This window comes from Gallus gallus, chromosome 1 (assembly GCF_016699485.2).
Source record: "Gallus gallus isolate bGalGal1 chromosome 1, bGalGal1.mat.broiler.GRCg7b, whole genome shotgun sequence".
Lineage (NCBI taxonomy): Eukaryota > Metazoa > Chordata > Aves > Galliformes > Phasianidae > Gallus > Gallus gallus.
The window spans coordinates 115,786,081-115,797,349 of record NC_052532.1 but is presented as its reverse complement, the minus strand read 5'-3'; the positions used below and the strand labels follow the sequence as shown (position 1 = coordinate 115,797,349).

Genomic DNA, 11,269 nt, shown 5'->3' with positions numbered 1-11,269 from the left:
TTACGTTACTCAGCTTCTCTGCTCTGCCACAAAGCCCTTCTCTTAGAGGCTGGAGCTGAAGAAAGAATTCTGTTATCATATCCTCAATACTGCGTTGGATAAGTGGGAATGCCTGTAATCAAAACTGCAAACTAAAGCTGCTATAAGTGTATAAAGCTATTCCTTTAATAACAAGGTTCCATTCAGGAATAAGAAAAAAGTTACTAGCACTGAACATCCTGTGCCCCGTTTCTACACCAGGAACTGCACAGAATACCCATCATCTCAGTGGGACACCTGCTAATACAACCTGACGACATTCAGAGAAACAGGATTTGGACCTCAGTTCAATATTCAGCCATTGCCTCATGAGAATCACGTTGACCACAAGAAGAAAATCCCCACCCCCTGAAAGAGATTTGCTATAGCTGCAGGATCAAGCTGAAGACTAGAGACAACTTGATGATGAAAGCAAGAAGGCTGTATTTTTAAATCTCTCCTACTATATACAAGAACAAATGCAGGATGTGATGTTTGCTTAGTTTTATTAATTTATTTTGCAGGAGTCTGCAACTCGGAGTATGCACTTTCTGGAGGTACCATGCATGCATAGCCTCTGAATGCCTTTATACAATTTCATCTCTTAGTAATAAGTTCATTCACAGCATACACAAATCTAGAATGTAGACACCATATATACAGGATTAAACAAGATCGTGTCTTCTTGTTTTAATGAAAAAAATTTAACAGGGTTTCACACAGCAGGAAATATGGATTAGATACACTGGTGCCACCATAAATAAATAAATTCCAAGAACACAATTTTTTAAAATCGTTTCAAATGTACTGAAAGTCCAGGATTATAATATTGCATTAACTCCACCAACTTATGATTATTCAAAACCAAGAAAATAGTCGCATTAATACTGATGGACATAAACAGCAATGAAAGCCCCAAACTGAAGAATCTGGCAAAATTCAGTCATGGCCAGCTTCAAATAACGCTGACATTTTGAAACAAAACAAATGCAGCAGCACATAGAAACAGTACTGACTACGAGATGTGTAACTGTGCACGTCTTCTTTCTTTACGGGATGGAGAGTTGTAGTACAGAGCACATAAGTTCTATTGTGCCAAAGAAGCTGATGAATTGTTTATGTCCAACGGTCCACTTCTTGTCAGGATAGTCATTTTCACATTCTAGGGTGTATCACTGAATTTTAAATAGCAACTATCATCCTGATGACAATATTCTCACATTCTTTTTTAAAACATTCGATTTTGTTTTCATTTTTTCTTGTCTCCATTGCAACTCAAGTATTTTTATTTCAGTTTCAAGGGGTTTTTACAATCAATTTAAAATGCAGAAGTATTTGGAAATTGAAATGAGAAATGCATAACTGGGAGAGATAAAGTAACTGAAGGAGTATTTTTAAAAATGTGACTTAGTAGCGTAACATACTCGGAAAGTACTGAGACCAGCTCTTTTAAGAATTATTACACCTTTTCACCACGCCTCCCAGATTTCAAGAGGAACACACACATACTACAGACACACATATACACAGTGCAATCTGATCTAAGACTACATTTTACAAAGTACTTCCTTTTGCTTGACTTCCCACCCCTTTCCTCTTCAACCAAACAAGACTAATAATTACATGAAATTAAAAGTAGATTGAAAGTTCAGAATTCTTTTTTTTTTTTTGGTTTACGATACTCTGAATCATTTTCCACAAGCCCCACTCTAAATAAACTTTTAAAGAACTACAGTAGTATTCTATACTTATAGGGATTTCATCTTAATAGCACAGTAAATATAAAATTAGCTTTATAAAATTTCAGTGAACAGTGAAATCACTTTGAATATTCGAATGTCCAAGTCAGTTACAAACTCTATCAATCTAGTAACATGTTTGAGGGAGAGCTCCGTCATTAAGGAAAACAAAGAAAAAACAAGTAGTGCATTAACTCAACACAACGGCATCAGCATCCCACCATTCACACATACACACAAAAGTTTTATACAATACAGTGCATTTTTATATGCCAGCCGACATCAGGGTTTTATGTGCATTCAATAAATATTACACAAACCAAACCTCTTTTTTTGGCATAATCTACAATTCATTTCGGGTATGAAATCACCTGCATCATCTGCTTTCAGAAGGAAAATGAATCATTGCTGAAAATACAATTTACATTCTAAGAAACTAAAAATATTTAAGCACCATGTAAAGTTTTCACTATTAATGTCTCTGCAAGGGCTTTTACAAGTAAAGGAAAACAATGGAGGGGTTTGTTTTGTTTTTCTGTGCAAACAACAAATGAGAGTAAGTGAATAACTGGAGTAAAACTGTTGGTACAGTGGAATTCACTTGCATTTTAATGGCACTGACTCAGTCTTCCAAAAAGTATCTTGGTGTCAAGGCAGCCTTCTTTTTCTTCTGGTGCAGCTATGGCTAAGACTTAAGACGTCTCCATTAACACCAGACACTACACATTTATGGTTATTTTGGTTCAGGGAATTACTGGACTGCAAGTGTTTTTCTTTTTAATCAAAAGTAGCATCTATTCTGTCTGAAAATGACAACTATAACGATGCACAACACCTACTCTCATTTGCTGACTGCCATTTTAATTGCTGTCATTTTGTATTCCAGCAAACAAACGCTTCTAGAATTTCAACACAAGTACAAATGAATAGAAAATTGAAATAATACGAAGGCAAAGGCATCATGATAGAAAAGTCATGAAGTTACTGGTATTGTTCTGAGTAATTCATTATGCAGCCAGTAACAGCAGTGGTATTGCTTATCCTAGGTATAATGCTTCTGCTCATCTGTTTTCTCGTTATCAGTATTGTCAACATGTCCACTTACGTGAACACAATTAATAGTTGTTTTCTAACTTTATGCGGACAGTGATTCCCCCTCACATGATGAATTCCTCACATAGCATAAAAGAGAAGGAAGGGAAGAGAGAGAAACTATCTCCGATGCCTTCGACTTTGTTTTGCTCATCAGTGGTGCACACAGATTCCTGGAGTTCTTTTAGCTTATTTAAAATTATGCTGAAGATTTAATTAGTGCAAGAACATATTGAAAAATGCCAGATCAAATACTGGTTCCTCATCTAAGGTCACAGTTTATTTTTTACCATCACCATTATAAACTGCAGGGAGAGAAAACGCCAGATTGAGCAGTGAAGATGAGATAAATTTTCCTCCACCCACCTCTTACAAGTGCTGCCTGCTTTTAAATAAGGATTCAGACATGATTGTTCTACCACAGCTTAAAAACGTTATCACGCATCAAATGAATTGTGGTAATTGATCATGTGAATAGGATTGCCGTGAATTAAGAACAATTTACAATGAAACAGTTTGAATCTCTCCTGGTGAGGTTTAGCTAGCATGTTTTACCTCACAGTTGTGAAGTCAATTACCAGAATTCAGCTGACGTGCTTAGCTTCAGTCTCTGATTCTTGAAGAAGTTACACCATAAAACCTCCAATGCACTGTACCGGCTTCTGAACAGTACAGAAAACATCCTACTCAGTCGCAGTTTTGAAACACAATCATTCAGCTGCCCAAAACCAAGTTCAATTCCAAAAATAATGAGTGCTTTATTACAGCAATCTGAAGCATTCAGACAAACTGAAGATCACCTTTATAATACAGTAGATCGTATGCATGAAAGTAGCAGTATGATTTTCAGCTGCAAGTCTTGTGTTCTTCAACCTATGGCAAATATTTCCTGATCAAAATAAAAAGAATGCAGTGTGTAATTTTTTTTTTCAAGATCTGCCATCTGCTACTTTATACAGGCTGGTTTATTAACAATGTGCAAATAAACCTGAACTGAAGAGCTAACTGATTAATTATTTTTTCTGCTAACTTTGAACTGGGGCACAAGGTACCTTCTGTGCTGCAAACATCATGAATTCTTCATAAATAGGAAGCTGAAAAAGCCTAAGAAACTGGGTACAAACACTTCTCATACATAATCATGGCTGAGCTCAAGTCTTTCAAACCAAATCTGAAGTAGTCTGTGTTTGGCATATGTCACTGTGCTGCTACAGCACAGTCTTAGAAAATTGTTGTATATAAAAGCATACTTTTCGCTTTTAAACACAATGGTCTAATGAAAGCATGCAGTAGTATTTTCATACATAATATGGTAGAATTCATTCTTTGTTTATTACCAATGTTGACACAGCCAGGTGAGCACTGTACAAGCAAAAGGGATTGTAAGAAATTACCTCTGATTTAAACTCTCTGTAACACTCACACAGTATCTCGTCTAGTCACCTTAGGTCACTATTTCAAACAGTAATTTTTTGTAGACATAAATTACCCTGAAAAAAGCAGCAATTACAAAAAAACAAAACAAAACAAAAACAACAAGGAGAAGGGTATTTTTATGTTTTCTTTTTCCCCTCCTCTTTCTATACATTGAAAAATTTATGTTTGCATTTACCTGTCTTCTTTTTCATTAGCTTACAATCGAGAAGCACAGGGAGCCTTTGTTTTCCAGCTAGCTGTAAAGCCAGGTTAAATCAACTCTGGCTCTTCAGTTTTTTGGGATCAGTGTAACATTTCACACCATTACTAAGAGTCCTATAACTTGATTTTTTTTATTTTTTTTTTTAAGTTATTATTATTTTTTTTAAGAGCTACTAAGCAGTAACTGCAACCACAGGACTAAACACCAGTAGTTATTTGCTTTCCTGCATACATTCTTCCAGAAATTAATCCTTTTACATTTTCAGGTTTTGTTTTCTGCTTTGCTCACTGTAATAAGATAAGAAAGAATTTCACCTTTATTTCCTTCTTAGCGTGTCACAAAGCAGAAACATCTTAACACATTTCCCCCACCCCTTTGCACTATGAAGATTGTAGACTAGCAAAGGCTGGGCAAATGGACTGAAAGGTTCCCCATGTTTCCTTCTCCTACAGCTGTCGGCTTGAGAGCCTGTTTTCAACCCAATGAAGCCCCTTCTTGATTTTCAAGTGTATCGTGGCATTTCACACTGCTCACAGCGGTTTAGTGCTGGGTGATTTAGAAAGGTGCAGCTATCACAATTCCATGGAGCTCCTTCAAAGTCTTCATCTCTTGGCTGAGTCCGTGCAGTCTGTTTGGAATTGTTTGGATGTTCTAAAAAAAGAAAGGAAAAAGGAAAAAGTCTTTTTTCTTATTTTAGAAGAGAAGGAGGATGGGTAATTTTTCTACATAGATAATACTATTTTTTTTTCCTACAGCACATCTAAACCAATTTGTGAAATTTGATTATTTTAAGTATTTTACTTCTGTAAAGAGTCACTTAACCATACTATATTATAAACAAAAACAAGTCACTACTGTTAGATCCTGGATACTGCTAAACGTTTAATAGCTTAAAACATAATGAAGTTTTTTACTAGCAGTCCAACATCATCCTGTTAAGAATGACCTGATATCTATATAAGTCTCCTACCACATTTTAAATTCCAATAACCTTACTTCTATCCAAAGTGAAAGATGACTATAAATCAGTTCCTTCAAATAGCTTGACAAACAATATACATTCTATGTATTTTCTAGTATTTATCCAGGAGGAAGAATCACAGAATCGTGGGGGTTGGAAGGGACCTCAAGAGAGCGTCAAGTCCAACTCACCTGATAAAATGACAGGCCTATGTCAAAACAAGATGATTGCTTTTTATTCACAGAATCACTGAACCGTTGAGGTTGGAAGAAAACTCTGGAGATCATTTGGTCCAACCCTGTGCTCAAGAATGGACACCTAGAACAGGTTGCTCAAGACCATGTCCAGGCAGCTTTTGAAGATCTCAGAGGAAGGAGACTCCACAGCCTCTCTCTGCAATCTATGCCAGTACTCAGTCACTCACAGTGACAAACTGTTTCCTAACATTTAGATGGAACATTGCCTCTCGTCTCAGCACTTGGCACCATTAAGCCTAGCTCCGCCTTCTTTGCACCCTCCTTTCAGTTATTTATACACATTGAGATCCCCCTGAGCCTCCTCTTCTCCATGCTGAACAGTCTCAGCTCTCTCAACCTCTCCTTGCTGGAGAAGTGCTCCAGTCCTTTGATAATGTTCAGTCTTACATTGCACTCCTTCTACTATTTTAAGTCTTTCTTCTACTGGGCAGCCAGGAACCGATCACAGCACTCCAGGTACAACCTTATCAGTGCTGAGTAGAGGGGAAGGATCATCTGTCTTGACCTGCTGGCAAAACTTTGCCTAATACAGCCTAACAGAGTTAGGATAAATAACAGAGTACTGTTAGTGTTCTTAGAGCCATGAGCACATTGCTGACTCATGTTCAACATGGTGTCTCCACCCACACTCCCAGAGTCCTTTCTGACAAGTTGGTTTGCAGCTGGACAGCCCCTCGCCTGTACTGCTACATTGGGTTGTTCCTCTCCAGTGCCAGACTTGGAACTTCATGAGGTCCTTGTCAGTCCATTTCTCCAGCCTGTCCAGGCCCCTCTGGATGGCTGCGTGGCCTTCTGATGGATCAGCCACTCCTCCCAGTTTCATGTCACGTGCAAATTCAGGGAGGGTGCACTCTACAACAATGCTCAGATCATTAATGAAGTTGCTAAAAGGACTGGGCTAAGTACTGGTCCCTAGGGTACTCCTCTTGTCACTTTTCTTCAATTAGATGCCATGGATCTGATCACCACCCTCTTGTCCTGGCCCGTTAGTGAGTTTTCAATCCATCTCACTGTCTCCTCAGCCAGCCCATACTTCATCAGGTACTTTATGAGGATGTTATGGGGGGGAAGGGGGGCACCGTCTAAAGCCTTATTAAATCCAGGAAGACAATATTCAATGCTCTCGCATCACCTATCAGGCTGGTCATTGTATTACAGAAGCTTATCAGGCTGGACAGGCATCACTTCCTCTTAGTTAATCCATGCTAACTACTTCTGATTATTTTCTTATCTTTCAAGAGCCTGAAAAGGGTCTCCAAGATGAGTTTTTCCAACACCTTCTCAAGGATTAAGGCCTGTAGTTCCCTGCATCTTCATTCTTTACCCTCATGAAGACAGGAATGACATCTGCTTTCCTCCAGTCTTTGGGCGCTTCTCCGAGTTGCCACAATCCATCAAAGATCATACAGAGCAGCCTCACAATCAAATCTGTCAGATTGGGTGCATCGCTCATGAACTTGGATGAGGTGACAACTGAATGTTAAACTAGCTTTCTTGGACTCCAAGGCCCTATCCCACAGCATTCTACCAAGTAGATCCTTGAAAAGACCAAAGGGCTCTGTTACAGCTTTCCAACAGGCATGTGCTAAGCAGTACTTAAATCTGTTTTCATTCATAAACATCAGTACATATTAATACATGTATGATTATGCATTGGATTTTAACCCATGGAAGGAACCAAGAAAGGTTTTCTGATGTATCCTATCAACACTTCAAGACCTCAGGCTATCTCAGATGAAAAAATAACCAAACTTTCTCAGATGTGAAAACCCAACATTTTACAAAATGTTAATATTCCAAACAATGTTAGAATTACTTAAAAGGTAAAGGTTAAAATATCCATCTGCTAAACAGACATCAACAGATTAAAAACAAACAAAAACAACTTATGTTGTAAAAAAAAGAAAGCACAGCAATTTGTGATTCAAAGTGCACACATTGCTCAATATCGTCTGCTCAGAAATCTAACAGATGGCTGACAACGTTAGTGCAAATAACACCTAAGTTTGTTTTCAAAGACATACTTAAAGAGGGAAGGAAAAAAAAAAAAAAAAGTACCTTCCTTGCTTAAATATCCAGCCCAGATGCAGTATAATCACATTAGCAGTATGTGGCCTAAACAGATTCTTGCTAAGCAAGCAAGTTGTGCGGGCACAAGCCTGTCTTCATGTTGACTGGCCAGCTTGAAGCACAGAGCAGAACCTTGTCTGCCCAGACCTGCCTGTCTTTCCATACCTTCCTAACTGAATATTAAGGAAATGGGTTTTTCTAGGAGAAAAACGAACTTGACAGATCTATGTTAAAAGCTGAGCTCAAAATACAAAATACCAACCCTAAAACACATCTCTATCAAGTTGACAGACAAAACCTAAAAGCTAGTCTTAAGTCACACAAATTCTCACATAATACTGTTTCTAACTGTCAGTAAAATCATACATTTCATTCAAATCTTGCACATTATTTTGCTTAGAAATAATAAATTAAATAGACCAGTGTAATTGAGAGCATCTTGCTAAACATCACTAAGTACCTTGAATCAATCACATGATCACTGCAATTTAACATGAATTCAAGTAGCTGCTTTTGTGCCAGTGCTCACCTGATGCTCGGTCTTTATTGTGCACTAGCGCTTGTACAGGGAACATATCCCAATTTTTTTTGTTTGTTTTAAGCTTTAAGATTATTTACTGTTATTATTATTAAAAATAGAAGTTGGATTTTCAAGCACAGTATGTAACTACTACATCAGAAAAGTAAGTTTTTCTACTAGTAATTTTAGTACACACTACTTGCATTAAGAGGAGACTACTGCAAGCTCATCACACAACATTTTCAGAGAAAAGAGCACAGAGCACAGCATCCTGTATCAGTTGTTTTGGTGGTAAGATACAAAGTATATAAAAACATCTGCTAACATTTGAAATTAATTCTTTCAACAGACTTCAAGAGCTAATTGAAAAAAAAAACCCAACAAAAACAGGTAAACACCTGAACAAAAAATAACTGAGACAAAAGGTATTCTGCTCCAAAACAACCCCTGTATATACTCATGTCCAGAGTGCTACTGAGCTTTGCAGCCACTAGGTGTCTACTTAGTGTGAGCTGAATCACTCTGTGATGTACTGATTGAATCTCCACAAAACTAAGACTAAATACATAGCTCCTGTGTGCACATAAAACTCAAGTCCTAAGCTAGATAGAAGCCCTATGTGCTATTCAAATAGTATAGAAGATTTCTGAGACCAATAACGAACCTGAATAAGTGGGACACTGCAGACCCATATAAGAAAACTTACTTCATCACAGTCCTTAAATTATGTGAGGCTCTTTGCTGCACTAAAAAGCACAAACTTCAGGGCTGCTACTGTGAAACTCATATTCTAAACACAAAGTTAAAGCACAGCCAGGAAAGTTAAAGTTAATTAAAAGAATAAATGCAGATTTTAAGAAGTTAAACTATAAAATCCTAAAGCACGTATTAGAAGACAGCTAGAAAGAACTCCTGACACAGAAGTTTTAATCTAAAAGTATTTATAAAAAAAATGTAATTAGAAAGCTCTAGCTAAAGCTTTAAGAGTTTGTATACTTTCAACTCCTTTTCTAGTAGTGAATATCAGTATTTACAAACATAGGAGCAGAACTCACACTGGAAACAACCTACCTCATTGACTGCAGTTATATAAACAAGGTATGGTTTGTTTTGTACAAAGAAAAAAATTAAAACATTTCTCAATGCAGATAAGGCAAGCTGAGGTTTGTTATTTGACCTACCCTTTTTATATGGCTTTGGTGGCACAACAGGACCAGGCTCTATGTTATCATAGAAGTTACATGTGGCTTTCGGATCAAAGTTACCTGTCAGAAAAGATAAGTGTGAAAGCATAGGGTAAATGTCACTTAGACGCCTAACCAGTGATGTGAATACCTACAGTCTTCAGATTTTACACATCTTTATACCATTACATTTTATTTCAGCCTTTTCCCCAACAGTCCTTTGTCACATATTTTCAGTTTTGTGTTGATTCTACCAATTTTTAGCAAGCCAATCCCATACTGAACCGTCAACTCCAGTTTAACATTCTGCAATGTTTTAAAAACCTGGGAAATCTCAAATCTTCTGCATGACAGTCTTAGTTAAAAAGAGAGGAGAAAAAAAAATGGAGGACTAATTGTTTTTGATCTATTTAATTGTATTTATGTCAAGTTTTGGTCACAGAAAGGATTTTAAATACCTAAATAGAATTGTCAACTTCTTGGTGGCTACCTGTGTTTCTGATTTGTATCACTTCGTTAGAGGTACATAAAACAAATCAAATAAAGAATCTTTACCAAGTAAGGACTATTTTTAGATTCACTCTTGACAAAGTCACTGTTTACTTGATAATGTAATTTAATTTAGCCAAGTGAAAAATTTGCAAGTCAAGTTTACCAGGCTGAAACTGAAAATAAATAAATAAAAACACAACGTTCTATTTTAATTACAGTCCTAGAATACCCCTATTTAAATATACACTATATTTAAATTATGTTTCTCAAAAACTATCAGTTCTATACCTCTAGACTGAAGGAGGTCAACTTCTTTCAGTGTACAGTCAACATTTATCTGGAGCTGTCTGTTGAGGCTTCTCAGTTTGGTCATTTCCTCAGGCTAGGGAGAAATAACCCAAGACAGCAATTGTAAGAGAGTCAGCAACTTATCCAACGTATAAATAACATTGCTATATCTATGTTAACAGCTTTATTGGAAACTGAGTATAGAGAAGACACTGAACAAAACAACCAAGATTACACTGTCGCCCCTTCCTGCCACTCAATTTCTTTCCTCAAGATACATTCTCCTACTGGCATTTGAAGAGGTGCTAAGAAAAAACTAACAAACAAACCCAAAGAAAATGAACAAGTTAATACTGAAATCCATTTGTAAAACACCAGTCTTGTAGATGCAAGACTAAAATAATCACATACTTTAACAAAAATCTGTATAAAACGATGACTTGCTACATCAGTTTACATCACAAGTGTCCAGAAAAGGAATATGAACTGCAGTTCACTTAAACTTCTGATCTTTGAAAGCCCTGGCCAGACTCAATTCTGGGCAGGCTGGGCTTTGGTTTTCCTAACCTCATTTCTGCATGCTCAGACAGTGTCTTCTGTATTCCTGCCTTTACCATACCTGACAGATACCTCTCTGTATACCTAAGACAGATGAGACATACAGCAGCTACATACTTCAGCAGCTAACAGCCTGTGTGTTGTTACTAAAGCATAGTATGCTTTCCTGCCTACATCTGTCTGCATTGTTTATGAGAGCACAGTGAACAAGACTGAAGTGATTTGGCTAACAACTGCATACACTGAAAGCTATTTTTCAGTCAGGTGAGTTCTCTTATCAGAGTCACACAGACGTCTGGACTAGAGTCACTAGTGGTTAGAAGTCATAGAGATAGGAAGAAATAACACGGAAAAGAGGAGTGAGGTACCAGCTATTTCAGTCAACACCACTGGCGAACCGTTACTTGGCACATCATGCACATACCAAATGGGAAATGGAATGTCTAAAAGA

The 11,269-nt window shown here is 37.2% G+C and overlaps 1 protein-coding gene across 8 annotated transcripts in view; it reads right to left on the bottom strand.

Moving 5' to 3' along the window:
- Positions 1-507: 507 nt before the first annotated feature.
- TAB3 (TGF-beta activated kinase 1/MAP3K7 binding protein 3) overlaps positions 508-11,269 on the bottom strand; it is a 42,166-nt gene continuing 31,404 nt past the window's right edge. For 7 of the 8 annotated variants that reach the window (XM_040649772.2, XM_040649783.2, XM_416787.8 and 4 more), the window contains 3 exons: positions 10,261-10,354; positions 9,478-9,561; positions 508-5,139 (listed from right to left, as the gene is read on the bottom strand). In XM_040649772.2, coding sequence (XP_040505706.1) covers positions 4,991-5,139; positions 9,478-9,561; positions 10,261-10,354 — 327 coding nt within the window. In that variant the 3' untranslated portion in view covers positions 508-4,990. Of the gene's footprint in view, positions 5,140-9,477; positions 9,562-10,260; positions 10,355-11,269 lie in introns of those variants that run through there. The other variant, XR_001471365.4, reaches the window with a different exon arrangement.